Source organism: Dipteris shenzhenensis, chromosome 6 (assembly GCF_047967505.1).
Source record: "Dipteris shenzhenensis isolate YYH24624 ecotype China chromosome 6, Dip_SZ_1.0, whole genome shotgun sequence".
Taxonomy (NCBI): domain Eukaryota; kingdom Viridiplantae; phylum Streptophyta; class Polypodiopsida; order Gleicheniales; family Dipteridaceae; genus Dipteris; species Dipteris shenzhenensis.
Genome location: NC_141601.1, coordinates 48525503 through 48548044, shown reverse-complemented (window position 1 = coordinate 48548044; position 22542 = coordinate 48525503). Strand labels below are relative to the sequence as shown.

Genomic DNA, 22542 nt, shown 5'->3' with positions numbered 1-22542 from the left:
GAAAGTACAACTCCTACATTATATATGAAACCCAGATATGAGGAAATAAAATAGATTAGACTAATTAAACTAGGACTAGCCTACCTAACCACACCATTGCATATGTTCCTATACATACATGTAGTGGCCTAGATGGACGAGCGGACCGGCCTCCACTAGAGGTGCTTCGAGACTTTTCAGGGAGTTGCCCTTGTCTAAGCATCACACGATCACTCAGGATTTGCGAGGCACTCACAGATGCGCCCTGCAGATTGACACAGCTATACTCCTTGAGTGGATTCAGGAGCAGATCATATACCTAGATGAGTCCGGGAACATGCCCAAACTCATCCTCTAAAACCACAACATAGTGCAGTTTCAATCTCATGATAGTCACTCATAAGGTTGAAAACCATAACTCCTTGAGTGGAGTCAGGAGCAGATCATATTAAGAGTATACACATTCACTGGTTGGGAGTCTTCTCAAGCACAAGTCTTCCTTTACAGGTAATATGCGTCCTTTAGGAACAGGAGGGGAAAGAATTCTGTACGAGGTTGAGACTATTTAGACTGACAGAGCAGGAGTTGATTGAGGATCCCTTCTCTAGATCCTCACCCCTCTCTTGTCATGGGTAAACCCAAGGCATTTTTTATTTTATTGGGGATGCCCACTGGAGGGTGACAATGGATTGATGCAGCATCTCCCCATAGGACATTCTTCGAGTAAACAGTCAAGAATGCTAGACAAGAGCTTGCAGTGGATCCCCACAGGGAGAGCACATTGGGAGACCTCACACATGACTCAGACATCACCACACAGGGAGCACACTGGGAGACCTATGGCATCACTCTGTCTTTTTTCTTATACACATCTATTAGGTTGAGGAATTCCATAATTATAATAATCCTATCAGTGGGCACCTTACATGCTTGCAATCAGTATACTGTGCAATATCTGTTTCCAAATGCAGAGCACCGGCTTGCTACATTTCCACAATTAAGAATGATTTATTTGCTGCTTATTTTGCTGAGATACATGGTCAGGTTTAAGAACATGCAATATCAAATAGAGAAACCATGCCCTGTCTTAAGTTCAGATTAAAAGCATAGGACATGTGCAATACTATCGTGATAGCTTCTAAAGATTTATAGACTATGGTAGCATTCAATTGATGTGCCGATTTCTCTCAAGTCAACGTCTTTATTCAATTGTGACTAATTTCAAAACTACAAACAAAAATATTTCGCTTCTTGAAAAAGGAGATGAGAAAATAAGTTAAGGTTACAACTCATGGTTATTTAATAAATAATTTACTTACCAGGATGTCAAGTGGGTTCCTAATAAGAATGAGATGTTTGCCTGTGCTCATGAGCTCAGAGGTCAAACAAGTCGTTCTTTGTTTTGCCATGTTCTGCACGGAGGAAATATGCCAAAAATCACATTATTTGAAAAGCTGTTATATCTCTCCCGCATGGATACACGTTAAAAAAGTCACAAAGGTGTTGAAACCCTTATCTTGAAATGTCAGTTTTCTACTATTAAATTACGTTCATCTAAACTTTTAAACAGTAACTTATCTATTTGATACAAAACATTTTATCCTCCATTCCTATGACAAATGGCTAACCAAGAATGCAAGGCGGTGGGCAAAGGGAGGTAGCATGTTACATTCTAGTTTGCAGACTGGTTTAATATTGACTCAAGGTTTTAAACAAATGTAAGTTTGTCTAATTTTTGTGTGTGACCTTGTGCGTTATATTTGAGTTACGGAGGGTCTTGTTGGGGATTGCAAGAGGGATAGGTACACACAAGGCTTACACATCGCATATGTGTGGCACCCATGGTGGCAAGTTGCCAAACTAGGACATAGGGGTGGACTTAGGGTCAAGGGCTGTGGCTAGAATGTTAAGAAGCCCTCAAACGTAGCCAAAATCGGCTTAGAAGTGATTATCATCTTGCACATTTATGAAAGCTTTTTTTGGGTTGAACAAACTTTTTAAGTTTTCAGTAAGATGAGCATTACATAGAAGGACAAGGAGCTAATGGGGATACACACCCACCATTGGATCGTCACCAGGAGTCACAAGCCTCTTAGTCCACAGAGAGTTTGGGTTCACATCTAGCTCCAATCGCAGCAAAGTGACCACCTCCTTATGATGTGCCCGCGAAAAAAAGTGGTTTGGGGCAAATTAGCACAGCCATCACCTACCCTCGAGAAAGGTTGTTCAGGAACTTGAAGAGCATTGGTAATCCAGGATTCCCCACCAGTCCACCCTCAGCCACATTTTCCCTCCTTGCATCCCTTCCTCCACATGATCCCCCACTGGACCCCCCCACTCCTAGATGGTCCAGTCTTTCTCATCCTTGGAAGCCACTCACTTTTTTTTTAGTGAAATCTTTATATTTCTGTGTGGGAAACCTCAAAAGAGGTAAAAACCCACCAATAAGTACAAGAAAAAAGTTTTACAAGTAAAACCTCAGAGCAAAAGTCATGAGGTAGCCAAGTAAAAGTGACATATCAAGCTGGAGGAGGATCAAACACGGCATCCTCTAGCTTCAAGTTGTTGCTCTATAAAAACTGATGTAGTGATGAAACCACACCATCAATAAAAACAAGCTGTTTTTTGCCCTTGTGATTCTTCTTGTATAGGCTGATACGCGAAACTTTTGAATCAGAGGGTCAAAAACCTGTTGTAACATGGGATGAAAAGATTCCAGTAAAAAGGGTACTTCTGCATCCCGGACAGAAGAAAACTCTGACACAGGCAGCAAAGGCAGAGAAGCTAAATCAACATCCGTATCTTCCGATGAAGAAGCTGCAGCTGATAAAATAGGGATTAGCATTTGAGCTTCATTCGGAGGATCAATCTGAGTAAGAGCAGAAGCAGCATCCTGAGAGAGGCCACTCACACTACACAAACACACACACACACACCATTCAGCCTCTTGCTGCCAGCTCCCCTCCCTTGGTGCCTATTCCAAGGAAGGCCTTCATTTCCTACCCATCTTGGATCCATTCCTCTTTGATAGACTCTTCAATTAGTGCACACTTGTAGTCTCGTTCAAGCCAGCATCTCCTCGGGAATTTTGGGGCTTGGGCCTATGGAATTATGTGACAATTCCACAGTACTTCCCTAGTGGTCTCCATGGTCTTTGCTAGGAAAGGGCACATGTTGACAGCAGTTGCCAAGGCAAACCAATTGATTTGGGTTTTTACCTTCTTTGCATTTGGGAGGGGATGTGGACCCAACTTTGCTCAACTTCTAGTGGAAACTAGTCGATGTACATGCTAAAACATTTGTTGGGTCCCATGAACTGCTCCCTTTGAGTTCAATGTGCCTGGAGAGGAGACATCGCATTCTCAACTATTCGCCCTTCGCTCAAGTAGCCCAGAAATTAAAACTCCCCGATGCATAGGGCTGATAGGGTGGCTTTAGAGCCGGTGATGCCATTGGCAAGCTGTCACACAAACTCCAACCACTCATCCTAGAACCTCCTGAATTCTAGCATATGAAAGCATTCCTCACAAGCCTCAAGTTCCAAGAGAGTCTCGTTTGCTTCCCTTGATCTTTCCCCATGAGTTGGACCATGGTGAGCTAAAAAGTGCATGGATTTCATAACCATGCCAAGTAACTGCCTAAAAGAAGAATTCTCCATTAAAAGCTATGACGGCCATGATTGGTGACCTGATGGACATTCTAATGCCTCATTATTCTCCCATGTGCACCTTCTCCAAATTCAAAAGGAAGAAGATGAGAGGTTGCATGAGTTATTGTGTTCAACCAATGGCCTCCCTAAAAATGAAGATATGGTCCAAGATGTCATGTTCTCTGAATAAAACCATTTTGCATATTATGCATGAGATCTCGGAGGAAAGGCCCTAGATGCAAACTTGAGATCTTAGTTAAGATCTTGTAGTCTATGTTCAAGAGAGTGATTGGCCTCCATGCCATGTCCTCTCCCTTTGCGATGAGGCGAATTCAGCCTCAAGAAAGGGAGGGAGGCATCATGCCAAAGTTAAACATATCTTGGACCGCTTCACACAAAGGGTTCTAAACCATGTCCCATATGGCATAACTACCTGAAGAAAGAGAGCTCATCCTTTGTCAAGCATTTCGGCATGTGTAGGGCCTTGGAGTCCTCAAGCATCTCTAAATCCATGAATGATCTCCAATCACCGCGAGGGGACTTGTGACCATATCTCCTCTAGAGCTACCTTGATCTACAGAGAGGTCTCCACTTGGAGCAACAGGCTATAGGAGGTGGTCAAGTTGAGCATCCACTGAGAGTCCATATGCATTTGGATCTCCTTGTCCCATAGTTGCTCAAGCTACATCCCTACTGATCTGATGGAGAAACTAGCATGTCATCCTATTTGCATTTAGCAAGCCCAAGAGGAGTGAAGAGAGTACCCCACTCGTCTGGCCTCAGTCACATGTAGTTCTCCCTTGGCCCATTTGTACTCATTGCTAGCTAGGTAGAGTCTAATTCCTCCTCCCTATGTCTCTCAATAGAATAAAAGTCTTTCCTAAGGTGCTTTCTATCTCTATTTGGGGCCTTGCAATGACTAAGCACATGTTCCCAGCAGTCTAAGCAGCTCTTCTCAATGACTTCATCATCCACTGCACCCAACCGTTTCGAGAAAGATCCTTGAAGGTCCAAATCTTGGTGATCTAGCCTCCTTGGCAAGTGAGTCAAATAGTCTCACTTCTTGCTAGGGCTTAGTCTATTGCATCCCCGCTAGGATCTAACCCTAAACACGGTCCAAACACAATCAGCAAAACACAATAGAAATCAGCAGATACCTCTCATAGCCACCCTTGAGCAGGTGGGCTAGAGATCAGACTCGCACAAGCCTATGCCCATAGCTCTAGCATCCCATACCACCACAACACGTTATGAAGGAACCATCGGCACATCTCGTGATCCACCATGTAGAAGGCAGGAATCTAGGCTCAAGATCCACAGTGGTGTGTGCATACTAAATACTGACACAATAGCCTTGGTTACTCTTATATAGAGGAGCATCCCGCTTTATAGAAAGCATCCTGGCTAAATATAGTCAAATGGCCCTTTGCTAGTGTTCAAGTCCTCTAGTCCCACATTAGCCTACTTTCCTTAATCCTAGGGGTCCCTAACCCTGCTGGATAAGTCCAATAATCCGAGGTTAGCGTCTAGGTATATGACATTCTTCCCCTCTTTGAAGCATTTACTCCTAAATGAAACTGGTAGAGTTCTTCTGCAAACTAGCAATCGACTCCAAAGTTGAGTCCTCCTCGGACATATCCTTCCCATGAACTTTGAACTCCAAAATTAGATTATTCCTAAGTATTCTTTCCCTGAAACCAACAACTCTTTCAAATTCATGTGGAATTTGGGTCAAATTTTCAACTTCCACAAGTTCTTGGGGTGAAACAAGTATACCTCCAACTCCTAGCACCTATGTTCTATTGACATGAAACATCGAGTGGACTTTCACATGAGGAGGAAATTCTAGTTTATATGCAATCTCATTAATCTATTTAAGATTAAGTAATGTCAATAGTACCTGGGGATGACTTTTTTACCAACCACATCCGTAACATCTTTAGATCCTTTGGTATTTGCAAGTATAATGCATTCCCTTAGAGAACTCGTTGGATGAGTGCCATCTATAATCATAAAATCATACTCTATCTTGAGCAGTCCTGATAGATTCTCGTGCTCTATCTAAGCACTCCTGATTAAAACCATGCTCTATCCTGAGCAGTCCAGATAGATTCTCATGCAATCATTGACATCCCTTGCATATCCTACAATAAATATTTAGTTGTGTCCAACCTATGATATCCGTACATAAGCATAAATGGACAGAAGCTAAAAGCCATATCCTTAGCACTAACTATTGTAGGCAAATTCCATTGTGATGTACTTCTCCCAAACGTATGGCCTCTTGGACACGTATGCTTGAAGCAAATCTTCCAAGACCTGATTCACCCTTTCTACTTGCCCATCAGACTCAAAATTACCAGTGGAACTCATACTCAAAGGGTTTCCAATTTCGAAACACTTCCTACTAGAAGTGCCCAGAAAACTTCGGATCTCTGTCAACCGACTATGTCAGAAGGCAACCCATACAATTTAAACAACTTCTCGACAAATTGATGAGCCAACTCAATTGGTTGTACGTAGGTAAAAATCTAGCCATCTCTGTCAATCTATCCACCACAACCCCTCTCAGTAGCCCTTATGGCTGTTCTTGTAGATAAAACCTAGCCATCTTCATCAATCTATCCACCACAACCCAAAAGTTTGTGGTAATCCCACAATGAAGTCCATGGAAATACTCACATTTACTTCCAGGGATGTCTACAGGATGCAACAATCCTCCAACCCTACCTTGATACTACTAGCATTTTACCACCTCTCAAAACATCCCTTGTCTTCCTTACTCCATGTGTAACAACAGAAGGAATACCCAACTCATCATCAAGACTCTATTCTGAGCCACTGGATTCACTATCCACATAAGAGTGACCTGCATTCACATCAACCATGGGCTGATCTACTTTCTATTTTCCTTTTCGTGATACTTGCATACCACTATCTGCATTGCTTTGAGGAGATCCTCCTAATCTCAATCTGCCTGTCCATGGCGAAGTATGTGAACCACTGCTAAAGGACACTACAGGTCCACTAATATTTTGTGATTGCTGCTGTGAATTCTGTGCAGCATTACCATTTTGTGCATCTACATCATCAATCACATTTACTAGTTTATACCAGCTGCTTATCTCATAAAAAACAACATCTTTGCTAACTGTAAACTTACGAGTAGAAAGATTATAGCATCTATACCATTTCTGCTGCAGAGAATAACCAATAAAGATGCACTTCTCAGCTTTTGGATCCAACTTAGATCTCAACTCATCTAGCACATGAACATAGGCAATGCAACCAAAAACTTTCAAATGAGAAATATCTGGTTTCCTACCAGTATACCTCTCCTTTGACGTCATGCTATGTATTGCTGCAGTGGGAGTCCTATTCATTATGTAGATTGCTGTAGCAACTGCTTCAGCCCAATAATAATCTGGCAGGTCTTTTTCGTTGAGCATGGCATGAGATACCTCTCCAATATGCCTGTTTTTCCTTTCTGCAAGTCCATTTTGCTGTGGGATATGACTGCATGAATATTGCTGCTTTATGCCATGCTCTTGCAGGAAACTTGCAAACTCATTTGAGAGGTACTCTCCCCCTCCATCTGACCTTAGGCATTTTATTTGCAGGCCTGTTTCTTTTTCAACCATAGATTTAAAAGCTTTGAAATGCCCAAATACTTCAATAATATTGGCCTTCATCTTAGGCCAATAAAACATCCATTTTACTAAATCTTCGGAAGTTATAGGCTCGCTAGATTCTTGGATGACCTACGGTTGGAGCATCATGACATTCATATAGGATTTTGCTCCTAACCTCTGCGTCATTAGGAATGCAAACCTTTACATTTCAGAACAACAAGCCATATTGAATGTAGAACAACCAACCATCTAGTTGAACAAATGGTATGACCCCTGAGTCTTAGTCTATTTGTGTGGAGCTTCCTCTCTAACCGTCCACCGCCTTAAACAAGTACTTATCGGATGGGGGCTCCACTTTGCACGCAAGTCCGTTTCAACTAGTTGAGAATAGGTGGTACGGTGACGAGTGTAAAGCAGGCTCTTCGCCTACAACTTCGATCCGAATCCCAACATGGCCTACCAAGTGAACCAAGCACGTTACGTGCATGTCGCCGTATAGCTCGCCAAAAGAAACGAAGCCTTGTTTGCCAAAATGAGGATGAATTATTGAACATTCTTTTCATTAATAATTCCAAAGACTTTTAGTGACGGTTTCTTGAACGGTGGTCCCCCTCACCACTCACAAACACTCAATACAACTACGCCCGCATACTTTATGACATCCCCAACCAGTCCACACCTGATCTCTCGCACATACAGTGACCTAACTCTTGCACTCTTTTCACTAAGGGGGCATCAAAGCTTCGGTCATGATACTTCATAATAGCCAAGCAAAGATCATGAGGGTTTATGCACCGAGTTTGTTGCATATGTAAATGATATCCTAGCCCCTATCCTTGCAAAGCTATTTAATGAAGCAGTTTGTCTCGGTTTTGCATGCACTTGGACCCTCAACACTATCACACCTATCCACAAGGTAGGCGATCCCATGGATCCAAGTAACTACAGGACCATTATGATTAGGCATGTCATGTCCAAGATATATGCTTTAGTGTTAGATATGGAGCTCAGTCGCTATGCAGAGACGCAGGGACTCAGAGCAGACGGGCAAGCAGGCTTTCGACGTGACCTCGGGACCATGGATGACATCCTGACACTTAGGAGAGTCATAGAGAAGACCATCACAAGGAGACAAAGGTATATTGCTGCTTTGTGGATTTTCACAAAGCCTTCGATACAGTACCTCAAGCACGCCTCATTAGGTGGTTATAGGAGCTGGGATATGGGCCGGAGATAGTTTGGGCTGTTATGGCACTTTAGGAGAGGGTTTCCGGCAAGGTTCGGATGGGGGGCGGATGGACAGATGAGATCATGAGCACCATTGGGGTCAAACAAGGTTGTCCACTCTCTTTTTTTTTTGTGAGAAGAATATTTTATTGCTATGAAATAATTACATTCATAGTTACTCCAAAAGCGGAGTAGCTACTATTTAGCCGAAAATCTCAATATAAGCTATATATACATCATGATCAATCAAATGAGTCTGAAAGCAATCATAAAACGATTGCTGCAGAGATCATTTGAAAAAAACAAAAGATGGAAAAGTAGGATCACCAAAGACTATGATTTCTGTCCATCCATAGAGTCCAAAGTGCCCAGTAGCGCACCCAAACAAAAAATAAATCAAAACCCTGTCTAGCTGGATGAAAACCAAATAACCAGAAGAACCTGCCAAAAGTAACAGTAGGAAATCTCGCTCGAAGCCCCTGACAAATGAGAACGAGGAAATCACAAGTATATGGACAGTGCCAGAAAATGCGAGGCACAAATTCAGCAGAATGTAGACATTGGTGGCAAACAGTCGGGGCAATATGTCTATGCGCGAGTAACTGCCCAGATGGAAAAATGCCAAGTAGGACTTTCTAGAGAAAAACTTGTTGCCGAAGAGGGACTTTATAATGCCAAAGGAGAATCAATAAAGAAGGTTAAACAATTTCCCCAAGCCACATAAGACTATGCCAGTCTTTAGCATGCAACGGCAAGAGCTTGGATTTCTGAAAATTCACATGAAAACCAACAGCCAAGCCCTAAGTGGTAAGAACCTGCATAATCAAGGAGAGATCGCTCTGAGTATTTTTTGGGATAAAGAAAGAATCATCAGCATATGCTTGAGCGATTGTGCTGCGGCTGCCAAGAATTTCCAATCCATGCAACATGCCAGTGTCCAAAAGGTGGTCCATATATTGAAGCATTGGATGAGTGGCTATGGCAAATAGTAAAGCAAAGAGGGGACAGCCTTGCCGAACAGAACAACCAAGAGTCCAGGTTGTAGAAAGATCCCCTGAAAGTATGCAGGCAGCTTTACTATCTTGGTATAGCCAATTGATAACTTGCTGCATTTTTTTGCCAAATCCCAAGGCCTGCATTGTTTGTGAAATAAAGTCCCACTGAACAGTATTAAAAGCTTTGGCAATATCAACTTACAATAGAAAAACATCTTGCTGCATATATTTGGCATATTCTATTCCAACATAGGCATCAGCAATGTTGTTTGTGATATGCCTACGAGGAACAAAACCATATTGCGTAAGATGCAACCCATCATGCATATAGCGTAGTAAATTTGTAAATAACTGGCATAAGCGTGATAGGTCTCCAATCAGCCAAAGATTCACATATTTGCTTTTTTGGAAGGAGTTTAACAAGACCTCTCTTCCATGTGTCTGGCATTTTCTAATTTTGCCAAGCAGAATTCACCATATGCACCGAAGTATGTTTCAAAAGAGGCCAATATTCTTTAAAAAACTCAACTGTAAGACCATCCCATCCTGGAGATTTTCATCTACCACAGGACATTTCAGCGAAGGGTTTTATCATCCCACTGGGGCACACCAAGATCCACCTACCACATTCACTTAAGATTGCCCTTGGACAGTTACGTGTGTCATCGCACCCACTCTGTATCAAGAGCGGGTGAGCAGAGGGGATACCCACGGAGAGTCGTACCTGCACATTGTGTGAGAGCCATGAGGTGGAGTCAGAGGAGCACTTTTTTTTCCGTTGCCAAGTCTACTATCAGATTCGTGGACGATACCATTGCCTTTTTAGAGACGGATTCAAGGGCCTCTCCAAACTACTCCTATACCCAGATCAGAGATGCCTGGCAGCTTTTAGTGACGAGGCAATCCGGCATAGAGATCATCTCATCAAATCGAGGAGATAGGAGCAAGGGACGTGCTTGGCCCATCTCAGAGTACGATCACAGAGTTCTTCCAAGCAGAGCAGGTTGCTATCCCAGCCATGGTTAGCAAGAGAGGCAGAGACCCTGAGACCAAGACGCGGCACACCCTGTTGGGACAAATCGATGTAATGGGATCATACCAAGGGTCATAAGGTCTATGGTTGTCAGTGTGATCACATGAGTGAGTGTGTGAACACATGTGTGTGTAGGTGTGCCTGATTAGGTGTGACTGATGATGTGTCAGTCAGTAGGTGTGATTGAGTGAATATAGGAGTATGGTGTGTGATTGAGAGATTCTATGAGACATTGGTGGTCTTCCTGATTAAGATGATTGTGGATCTAGATTCCACCTACTCATGGGCAGTTGCCTATATGTACTCCATTCGATGAATGAATCAGTTGCCATTGCCTTCATACTTGTGCCATTGTCTCTACCTCTTCTAACGTGTCATCATGCTTCCATGCTTCCACCAATATGTGGTATCAGAGCCATTTCACCCTCCCTAGCCTCCTAGGTGCCATGTCATCACCTTCTTCATCCCTTCCAACTCCATCTTCATTTTGCCCTCTTCTTGGCTGAGCTTGTAGCATCGAATTCTTCTCATCCGATCGTTGGATTTTGAAATCCTTCCGGCTGCAGCTTCCCCACACTAGGGCGCACATCCTCACCGGAGGGATCTCCAAAATTGCGCGCCTACAGCCCATGCCTCCGTGATTTCTACTGGCCAAACTCTCTCGAAATGCGGCTGCTACAGTCACAATTTTGATCTGCCCTCTTAGCCACACTTGGGCGATGTCTAGAGCTACTTGCTGCCGATATTTGAGCTCATTTCATCAAGGGAACGAGGAGATTTCGTCATATCTTCGCCGAATTTTGAAGCTGCTGCCCCGAGAAGTGCCGCGCGACATTTCATCCCTAATCTCTGCTGGACATAGTCCTCAGTAAGGGTCTTCATCCTGTCTATAAAGCCCCCTCATTGCTGCTGTAAACAGTTCAAAAGTTGCCCTCCAGCTTCGACCCGCTCAAATCGGGGGTAACTATATCTGGCAGAGATTATCTCAATTGGCAATGTTCTAGTGCTCAAGTTTTTCAGTTATATGTCAGTATTCTTTGGTCTTTTGCTTTGTTGAGCATTTGAAGAGGTTTTGAGCAACATTTTATGCCATCTTTGAGGTCCTATCTGCAGTTTTGACAGTATTTCCATGCATACATAGTCAAAGGACTTAGTCAAAGTCAATATTCTCTTCAAGGGTTGACTGTCAGAGCTGTACTCTCTGTATATTGACTGTGGACGACTTGTTTGAATGATATGGATGTCATTTATATTCATGTATACGGGGATGATATGCTCTATGCATTAAACAAGGAAAATTTGAGGATAATTATGTATGGCTTCATGTTTCATACACTATGCTATGCAACATTGAGATTTATGCTTTGTCTATGCAAGCATATGAAGGATGTCTTGATGGTACTCAAGTCCAATGAAGTGATATTCCTATGCAAAGGTATGAGTTGGAGTATGTTGGCTCCTATTTATACTTGTTATGATGCATATGTTATGCATATTGATGCTCATATGATGGATACTCTTCATAGGTTATCTGCCTTGGCTTTGCCTAAAATGCATGTAATGGTGAAAGGTTATGTGCTTCACTTGAGTAGTGATTTGATGAGCATAGATCTGAAGATCAAGGAAGACATTGTGTGCCTCAATGGTGATATACTAGCTATAATAGCTAGTGATTCTTTTATGGAGATATGTTCTTGGATGCATGACAAGAAGATTATGAAGTACAATACATCAGAACTGGTGATCAAAGGACATGCTGAAGACATGATGATGATCAAGTTTGATACTCCAGGTTCTCCTGAAAAGGACAAGAGAGGCATCCCCAAAGGATACCTTTCAACTTCAATAAATTAATGAAGACATTCCACATTAGGTTTAGGGTTTTTGTGTGGTCAATAAGGTTCTCTGCCATGGGTAGTCCCCCTTAAATGATTGTGAGTCTTTGTGAGTCTTATGTTTTACCTTGCTGGATCTAAGGGTATTCCCATGTACAGTCATTGTCCATTCTCCCAATTGGAAACCAATAGCCAAATTCAGAGTGAGATCATGTTGGAGCAAGGGTGTCCAAATGAGTCTACTGCTGATGCAACCGGAGTGAGTCCAGGTCGTGGATCATGTGTGTTGCCACTAAAGGTGGGCAAGCCATGAGGTTCCCATGGACTACTGCCAGGGGTGAAGTCATCAATTTGTGGGGGGGTATGTTGGGACAAATCGATGTAATGGGATCATACCAAGGGTCTAAGGTCTATGGTTGTCAGTGTGATCACATGAGTGAGTGTGTGAACACGTGTGTGTGTAGGTGTGCCTGATTAGGTGTGACTGATGATGTGTCAGTCAGTAGGTGTGATTGAGTGAATATAGGAGTGTGGTGTGTGATTGAGAGATTCTAGGAGACATTGGTGGTCTTCCTGATTGAGATGATTGTGGATCTAGATTCCACCTACTCATGGGCAGTTGCCTATATGTACTCCATTCTATGAATGAATCCGTTGTCATTGCCTTCATACTTGTGCCATTGTCTCTACCTCTTCTAACTTGTCATCATGCTTCCATGCTTGCACCAACACACCCGACAGAGTACAAACGCACAGATCACACTCATTGACATCTCCTCTATTTTCAGACCTGGGGTGCAGCCGACCCGGATTACAATGGCGCTCGTCAGGCGTTGGGTAGCGGCCAGGAGGACACGACCTATTACTCATCCAAATAGCAGACAACGATCCATTACAGGCTTCTTGCCTACACTGCCTAGTCCGTCATTGGGTGTATCTTGAGGTTCTGTATGCCTATTGTATTGTATTGGATCAAACTGCCAAGATTCATTATGGTGGACATGTACGATGATTCTACTGACTATGTCTACACAGTTTTCTAGCATGGGTTAGGATGCTTGCTTAGTAGCTCCTCCCTTTTGCTCATTGTATCAGGTTTTTCTTCAGTCTCATAGACCCATCGGTCTTTAGGAGAATTTAATAAACTTTCTTTCTTTTGTTCTCTAGACCTACTACCAATACTGACCAAAATGATTGTCGATCCGACATAGCCCTCTCAGGGAATCATAAACGTCAACTCCTATCTTGATAAAACTCAAAGGGTTTACCTCACCAAAGCATCGGCAATCTTGTTCAAACTACCCTTCCAATATCTATCTGACCTCCATATCAAAGTCTTGCATCAATTCAGCCCGCCATGCCTTCCTTCCCTCAACTCAGGCCGATACACTCATGGTCTGCCAATATAAAAAACTTGGCATAATGCCTCCAAGTTTTCAATGCATAAATGACCGCATATAATTCTTTTTCTGAGTAGGCAACCAAACCTAAGTGTCACCTAGCTTTTTACTCTCAAAAGCTACATGTCGGTCCTCCTGGAATAAGGCTGCACCTACCACAAAATCGCTAGCATCAGCCTCAACCACGAAAGGTCGGCTAGGATCCAAAAAAGTCAATATATGTGCTATCTAAGGAACAAGCCAACCCAGTACCTTTTGGATCCTCTCATGGTCAATGCTCAAGCCCTCTTAGGAAATATTATGTGCAAGATACAAGAGTTCCTTGTGAAAGAACTCACTCTTAGAATCCTTCGCATACATCTTCTCATGCCTTAGTGCCGCTTACACAATGTGGAGATGCTCGTCATGCTCGACAAGAGAATGATTGTACACCATAAGATCATCTAAGAATACTACTACAAATTTCCCCAGAGAGGTCATAGGAGAATTGGTGAGTCCAAAAGGAAGTACGAAGAAATCATAATGGTCATACCTCATTTGGAATCCCATTTTGTAGATGTCTTGCTCTACTTTACATATTTGGCGGTTAGCAATACCAAGTTCAATCTTGGTAAAACAGCCTGAAGGCGTTGCCAAAGAAAGAACAGGAAGTTGTGAGTGACAGGACAATTCCAAAAAAGATGAAGCAAGGATTCCCTGGGTGCCAAACACCTATGGCATAAAGCAAGAGCAATATGGCAACGGGCCAAGAGTTGGCCAAAAGGAAATAACACCAAGCATGGCTCTCCATAGAAACACCTGTTGGCGAAGTGGAAGTTTGCAGGACTAGATCTACTGCAATCTTTAACGCCACCATTTGGCATTACGAATGAAAGACCAAAGCTGATTTGCATGTTGCGATATCCAAGGAGGAGGCATCAAAACCCTGTACAAACTAGTCATTGAGATACGCGATCTAAGGACCAATTAGTAAGGCGAGACATGAGCTCAAGGCTAGGCACTGATAAAAAAGAATGAAGCATCTGAGAGAGATAACGCCCAAGGGGTTGATAGTGCATCCCCAATCCATACTGTTTGGCCACCAACAACAAAGTACCATCATCATGAAGCACGCCACCAACAAGAGTAATGACTTTGTCGGACCCATACATCCTATTGCTAAAGGAACACAAGCCCGGTACATAATTGTGGTAGCATGTTATTTCACTACATGGACTGAGGCAAAAGAAATATGCAAAGATGATGCCAAAAGTACTGCCAAGTTCCTTTATGAAAATGTGATCACAGGTATGGTTGCCCCTTGGAAATAGTCTCTGATAGAGGCATGCACTTTGTCAATGAACTGATTCAAGAACTTCTCTCAGGATTCATGGTTGTACACCAAAAGAGCACACTCCCTACCATCCCTAGGGGAATGGGCGAGTAGAATCTACCAATAAAACCCTATGCATTATTACCACAAAGGTAGCGGAACCCAAACGCTTTGACTGGGCAAAAAAACTCAACTCTGCCTTATGGACCAAATGCATTGCAAGCTCGGACCGCACCTCTGAATGTTGCACCACCGTCTCACAACGGGGCGGGTACTATGGCCAAATGCGCTTCCAACACCAGGTGGGGCAGGTCCATCAAGGGGCCATGAGGGGGTGAACAAGGAAATGAGGACATCGAGCACGAACAGGAAACAAAATACGAGCGCCTGGGCTCTTGTAAAGCAAGGGGTCAATCAAAGGCCTTCAACCAATCCAGGATTTCAGCACACAAGGAGTTCCCAGCCAGAGAGTCCTGACCATTCCATTTGAGATGAGAAAGAATCTCCTTCCAGGCCAATAGCATTGCAGAAACAAAAGGACAGCCTTTAATTGTACCATCAATATAACCTAGAATGAAATCCAATGGAGTGGGATGCCAATGCCCAAAGGAAGGAGAATTCAGCTACAAAAGTAAGTGAGACATCATGGCAAGCCCAAGGCTGATCCCCCTATAAAAATTGCAGCATTAATTTTCCCTTGTGGGCCAAAGATGAATATGAATATTCAAGATGTTTAAGCCACCATGCATCTTTGGGGAACACAAATGCTCCATAGAGAGTAACCTGATACTCTTACAGCCATGCTTGGAGCACCAGAAAGTCTCCATAAGGGTGGATATGAAAGAAGAGATATACTTTTTTCGAAACATCATCAATGGCAAGAAGAACTGAACATAAGCCACCAAAATGGACTGCAAAATTTGGAGTCAAACATGAAGTGGCCAAGTGGCTAACTTCCAATATTCCAATTTCTTCGTGATCTTGGCAAGTACCCAATCTATTTTACGACGACGAGTGATGCTCCATCCCAAAGGATATCCGAGATGATGAACAAGTAGTTGGGCAAAACAAATTCCCCCGGCCACAAAGAACTATGCCAGTCCTTAGCATTCAAAGGCAAAGTTTGGACTTTTGAAAGTTTACCAACAAACCAACAGCTAGTCCATACAAGGTTAAAACTTTCATGAGTTGTGCAAGATCATTTATGGTGTTCATAGGAGTGAAATCCCACTACACAATATCAAAAGCTTTGGCAATGTCCACTTGTAGCAGGAGTATATCCTTGCTGGGTATACTTTGCATATTCTATGAGTGCAAGGAAGGGAAATCGTCCACCATGAGTGCAAGGAAGGGAAATCGTCCACTAGAAGGTAATTGCAAGGAATGGTAGAAGAGGAGGAGGATAGCATAGGGGACGAAGAATTCAGCCGGGAGGAAGACGCAACTACAGAGCTTGTGCTGAGAAGAGACAAGTAGAGACGGCAAATTGCAAGAGAATATCAGTCAAAGGAGCTAGCAATGATGGCGAAACCTGAGAGAAAGAAGGACTAGGAGCCTGGAGGAGCTGTAGGTCTCAGTAGGGTTGCGATAGAAAAATAGTATGGTGAAGAGACCTGGCTGAAAGTGCCATCTGGCAGATCCCAATCATGCAGGGGCCCTAGACAAGGAGGGTTTTGAGGCTGCTGGCCTAAGCTTTTGGCTCCAGGAAAGCTCCCAAAATTTACTTTCATTTTTTTATTTTCACCCAAAAAGCATCTACTAGTTGGTTGGCGGACTTGGCCAAGGACTTTTAAACCATAGTTTGCTTAACCCAACTAGAGGTCATCAAACAGCCTCCCATAAGTTAACTCCTAGGCGGCCATTTAGGGGTGCATGGCGAGGCCCCTTAAGGGAGGCATGGCTCCCTCTGTTTCAAAGTTGCTTAAGCTTATCAAGGACGTGAAACAAGGGAGAGGAGTGCTTTACCAGTTTGTTCAGCCATCCATCTTTGGTGTGCTACCTGTATGGAGTCTATTTGAGCAGCCCATGTGGACTGCCTTATGTGTTAATTTGTTGTTGTGGCCTCTACGTTAGGATTGCATAGCTACATATGTTTTCTTATCATAGGCTGCCCTGTTCTACTTATCTCTAATGACATAACCAGCCCTTTCCAAGGTCGACCTCTAGCAGTTTGATTATGGAGAAATTCAATAATTTAGCCATTACAACAAGTTCCCTTGAGCAAATCCCTCAATGTAGCATATTTCTTCCACAAGACACTTTTCCAGAAAGGATGTCTAGATACAATGAATCAATCAGGACCCTTATCTATTCTGCTCACTTATCACAAGGCTAGGGAAGATCTCATATAGCTACACACATAGAGGACCTGGTTAGCACTAGCAAGCTTCCTGTGAAGCTTAGCTTCTACACAGATCACTGCCTACAAATATCAGATGAACTCCCTAAGGATCTCGATCAGGCAATTCCGTATTTCTTACCACCGACTACATATTGAGAATGGATGGGGGCTGCGGGCATACCTAGAGAGGACCACATCTACACGCTATGCGAGTACAGAAGGTTGAGTCAGAGGAGCACCTTACTCACAGTTGTCCTGTATAATATGAGATCCAAGGTCGCCATCATTGTCTTTTTAGAGATGGCTTCGGATCCCTCTTCAGCCTCTTGGCTCATCTGGACCAAAGACAACTAGCAACCTTCATTCATGAGGCTGTATGATACAGAGACCAGCTGCTCAGGACATAGAGATGAGATATGGAGACTCGGCCAAACTGCACTCTGAGGATGATCTTTTTTTCAAGTCAGATAGCACAGACCAGCAGCCTCAAGGGAGACACAACATATGCGCTAGCATGTTGACACATAGATGAGGCTTGGGATCTTCCCTCCACGTTTTCCAGACCAGGGACACAACCGATGGGGTGACAGTGGTACTTGTCCAATAAAGAGCTACTACGAGGAGACCATAGGCCATGTAGGTTGACCAACGTCAGCACTCGATGTGAATGAGATTGAGCCCATCTTCATACGCTGACCTAACAAAACAAAGGTCACACATTATAGCCCAATTTAGTCCATTTGAAACTTTCTTTGGTCCTCCTCATACCTCCTAGTGCAAAGCTGAAAGCAGATCTGAAATCCTATAGGATGTCCCCTCTATGATCAGGCATCATGCAGCAACACATAAATGAAGTCCCACCAACGCTCTGGCAGCAAGCAGCAAACATCACTCTCCTTTCAATATGGTGATCTTTCCATTTGCAAGAAAGTTCCTTGCAAGAATCGATTGGCCCTGAAAGGTAGCCACAACTTACATTTCTTACCCCGTGCACAAGGTCACATTCAAGTTTTTCTTGGAGAGGGATTGTTGCAGCCCCAAAAGCTGGGGAAGAGCAACAAAATAGGAACAAAATCTTGGGGTACAAGATCTTGGAGCAGATATATGCAGTGAATGAGAGTGTGGAAATATATGCCCTTTTGGCAGAGCAATATAAACTCTACTTATACTGACAATGGTTTTCATGCGATTAGAATCATGCAGATTGCATTACGTACTGGTGAGGTTCATAGTGTCAAACAATAGCTAGAGAAACCGGTGTACACTTGGCTGCATGTTCTAGCGTGATAACATAAGGTTCTGAAGTGAGTAACAACACCCCATATCACAACTAAAATAGAGTGGACGCCAGAGGCAAACCTTACAGTATCGTAACCTCTTTTTGCAAGGTCCAAGTATCACACCACGAACGACCTTGTTGCCATCTGACTCCTGAAAGGCATTTCAGGATAATACACGCATGAGAAAATTCGCTAGCTATTTTCAAAGTTTAAGATTTCAAAACAACAATAGTTAGGAAATTACCACTTTTGCTAGAAGTTCTTCACGATAAGGCCTGTCTGCACCAGTAACACGTAGATAATGTGCGTAAAGTGGTTCGTCAACAACTTCAGTGTCGTCCCTCTGGCGCAAATTGCAAGTTATTCTTGATCATGCCGATCCAAATAAATAGGCGAGTCCTCAATCCAGAAGTTGCCTTTCCTCAGCTACGAATACACCGGGCGAATTACCCCGGGAGTCTAGTTTAGTCAACATACCTGAGCAAAAGAATACATCAGGCTTGTGCTGAGAGATCGCGGCCCGGACCATGCATGTATAATCTGAACTTCGTGTAGGACTGATTGAGCGATATCCGAAGCGCAGCTGCTCACTTCGTTGGCTCCCGAAGCAGCAACGTCAACCACAGTTGACATTTCAAAGTTGAGATTTTCAGCAAGCGTGGCAGAGAGGCTGGAAGGAAGGGCCGAATGGGAGACTGAAGAGTTCGAGGGTGGCTAACAGATGCTAAAGAAAAGGCATCTGTTAGTAGCTCTTCCACTTTGACAAAGCTATGGATGTACATTCTTTCTGATGAATAGTTCCTTACCAAATGATTGCAGTGGATTGCAGGCTGTACAGATCTTACATCAGGAGCATCATTACTCGTCCCTTTGGCCTGAGGTACAATCGTCAAATTGGCTAATTAAACTGCGTTCGATCTAATCGCCAAGCCATGCGTCCTTGTTGTTGCAAGTCGAGCAAATTGCAATCAAACAATTTGCATCGATCGCTGGGCGAATCTGCTTAGCAGCAACGAATTTGGGCCTGCGACGCAACAAGTTTTTGCATTCGTTGTAGCACAAATTTCTGCATTCTTGCGCACGATGATCAAGCTATCTGTGAAGATATCGAGCATCATTTGATTGATTTTCGGCTTTCGTCCCCAGATTGATGATTGCGACATAAAATTTTCCATTCTTGTTCACGATCATTCATCTTGATCAAAGCTGAAGTTTCCAACATAATTGATTGTTTTTCTTCAATTGTTCCATGCTTTAAGATCCGGACGTCCAAACATGTCATCACGATTTAGTCATGATGAGGCATCAAGTTGCATGTCATGTCATGTCAGTGTTGCATGTCATGTCACTCTTTCCCACTAGGAGCCCCTTCCCGACCTGGAAAGTGATTGGAGTCTGGCGAGCAACCGGTCACCAGTGGCTTACCAGTTGGACGTCACTCAAGAGCAAATACTAAACTCTTTCCCATTGGCTGTCGCTCATGATGGTTGAAGTATTGAGCATCAATTTCACCCCCATAGGGAGTCATTTAAGCCCTTTCCCTCTCGAAATCTGACGAGCAACCCGTCGCCAGTATGCCATCAGGAGGAGCAAGTGGCTCATCAAATTCCTAAACTTTAAAACCAAGAAAGCGCTGACAACCATTTTCTCTTTCCTTCGCATGGAGGTCCCAAGGAAGAGTATATTACCAACAACTCATCAATTTCTTGAAATTTTCAACCAAGAAAGAGTGGCCGCATCCTATTTCCTTCACATAGAGGTCCCAAAGAAGGCAATATGGTAGCGATACAAATGCAACAGCTTGAACTCGCAGATTTCAATATTTAGCAATCTCTATATCACTAGTTTCCCCATGGGGTCGAGAAACCCATTCCCAAGAACTATCAACCAAATGTATTCTGGATAGAGTGGTCTAATATCCTCAAGAGTGCATCAACATGCTCTTCCCTTCGCAGCACCTTGTCAACATTTTGCTACCTTGTCGACATTAATGTATTCCTATAGATTTTATGTCAATCAAAGGGTGCTCGAACAAAGTGGTGTCAACATTAAGTTTTCTTGTCAATGGCTTATTTCCATGGTCCATTATTAATCTCATAATCTAAATGGGTGTTGAGGGGTATTTAGGCACCATAGGTTAGACATAAGTCCTAGTAATCATGAATGTCAAGAGTCATATATGTGTGGCAATTACCAAGAACCATGATGGTCAATTATAACTCCTTTTGGGATCTTCTTGGTAATGGTAACTTGATATGTAACAATTAGAGTGCTATCAGACTGCTGTCCAATAGGATTCAAACTGTATATACCTTTTGGCAACTTCTATGCGGAAGGGGGATGCACTATTATCCATGTTCCTGAATGGAAAGGATGTAGCTTTGCTATAGTTTGAATGTTCAATGAAATCAATCCGAATGCAATCTTGGAAGAGCATGACTACAGAGGCCCTTACAACAAGGAAGGTTTGGGGTACATTCCTAATCCGATTCAAACCAACTATGCCAAAGTATGTCAAGGCAATGAAGTCAATGGTTTTTTTAGTCTTTATTCAAAGATTACAACTTTTTATGAGGATGATCTTGAGGATTATGCGCAATAAGCTCATGTTTGCATCTTTTTCCTACTAAAGATGAACAAATGAATCAACAATCCAAATCAGAAATGAACCAAAGGTTTGATGTCAATGTTGAAGGTACTATTTCAAATCATGATGTCTCTGATAATGATGTTCAAGTTGATAAGCCAATATGTCATGAAGATGCTATTATTGAGGAGTTTCTATTGTCCATCAAGGATGAGAAAGCTATATTGGACAACCAATTTGTTCAAATAATCAATCAAATGTTGTGATGTCAATTCTAGATAGTCAAGGAATTAGTCTAGCCAATGAAGCATCTATTTCCAAGGATACAAACAATGATGAAAGGGCGAAAGACATGGTCCAGACTCAAAATGATGAGGAAGAGGAAAGCAAAGAAAATAAGTCAGATGAAGAAATGATTGAAGGCTCAAAGGGTCCATTTGAATAAAAAGAAATACAACCAACAATGATGACTAACATTCAAATTTCAGATTGCAAGTTTCAAATGAATTTAGTTCAATCATTGGATGATCAAAATGATGCGGACAATGTTTTGGAGGAATTGCTCATTAAGGTGGTTTCCTAAACAGAAATTTTAGATTTGAAGGATGATACATTCAAAATGTTTTTTGATGCTTTGACTAAGTTTGAAGATGAATTCTTTGATGCAAGTGATGATATTATGCAATTAGATTTTAGTTTATAGGCAGATCCCAGTTTTGGCAAAGTTCTAGTTGTTTGGGAGGACTTGAGTGCAAAAGCACATATTGAAAGCTCAAAAAAAAAATCAAAAAATGATAATGATGATATTGATGCTGATGTGGATGGAATGAAAAGGATGAAAGATGAAGGAAAAGGAGGAGCTTAAAGCAAAGCCAAAAGAGCCCAAAATGGAGCCAAAACAGCCCGAAGGAGTCCCCTAATCACCTCTACTTCATACCAAAAATATTCCGACAGTTGGCAAGTGTTCAAGGTCAAAAAATTACAGCAAATGAAAGCTTTGAGAAAAGGAAAAACAACAAACAGAAATTCAGCAAATAGTTTTAACACGTTTCAGGCAGTCTGACGAAGGTTGGATGCATTCCAAAGGTCAGAAACAATCTAAAAGCTGGATTTTCAGTCTAACAAGTTTGAAGGATGAAAAAATAGTAATTTTCGTGATATTTTATTTAGCAAATGATGGTCAAACAGTTGGCATAAGCAGTCCGTCTGACTGGTTCTGACAGTCCGCTGGCTGTGGTGGATGCTAAATAGAAATCATAAATCAGAAATCAA

General features: G+C 42.6%; 1 protein-coding gene across 3 annotated transcripts in view; it reads right to left on the bottom strand.

The window, feature by feature from the left end:
* Positions 1-19894, bottom strand: part of LOC147901272 (branched-chain-amino-acid aminotransferase-like protein 2) — a 216258-nt gene extending 196364 nt beyond the window's left edge. The window contains exons 1-5 of one of the 3 annotated variants that reach the window (XM_087375482.1): positions 19490-19894; positions 19161-19407; positions 18928-19026; positions 18763-18834; positions 1299-1391 (exon numbers count right to left, since the gene is read on the bottom strand). In XM_087375482.1, the coding sequence (XP_087231608.1) occupies positions 1299-1391; positions 18763-18834; positions 18928-19026; positions 19161-19316 (420 nt within the window). In that variant the 5' untranslated portion in view covers positions 19317-19407; positions 19490-19894. The remainder of the gene's footprint in view (positions 1-1298; positions 1392-18762; positions 18835-18927; positions 19027-19160; positions 19408-19489) is intronic. The other 2 variants (XM_087375483.1, XM_087375485.1) reach the window with 2 other exon arrangements.
* Between the last annotated feature and the right edge of the window lie 2648 nt (positions 19895-22542).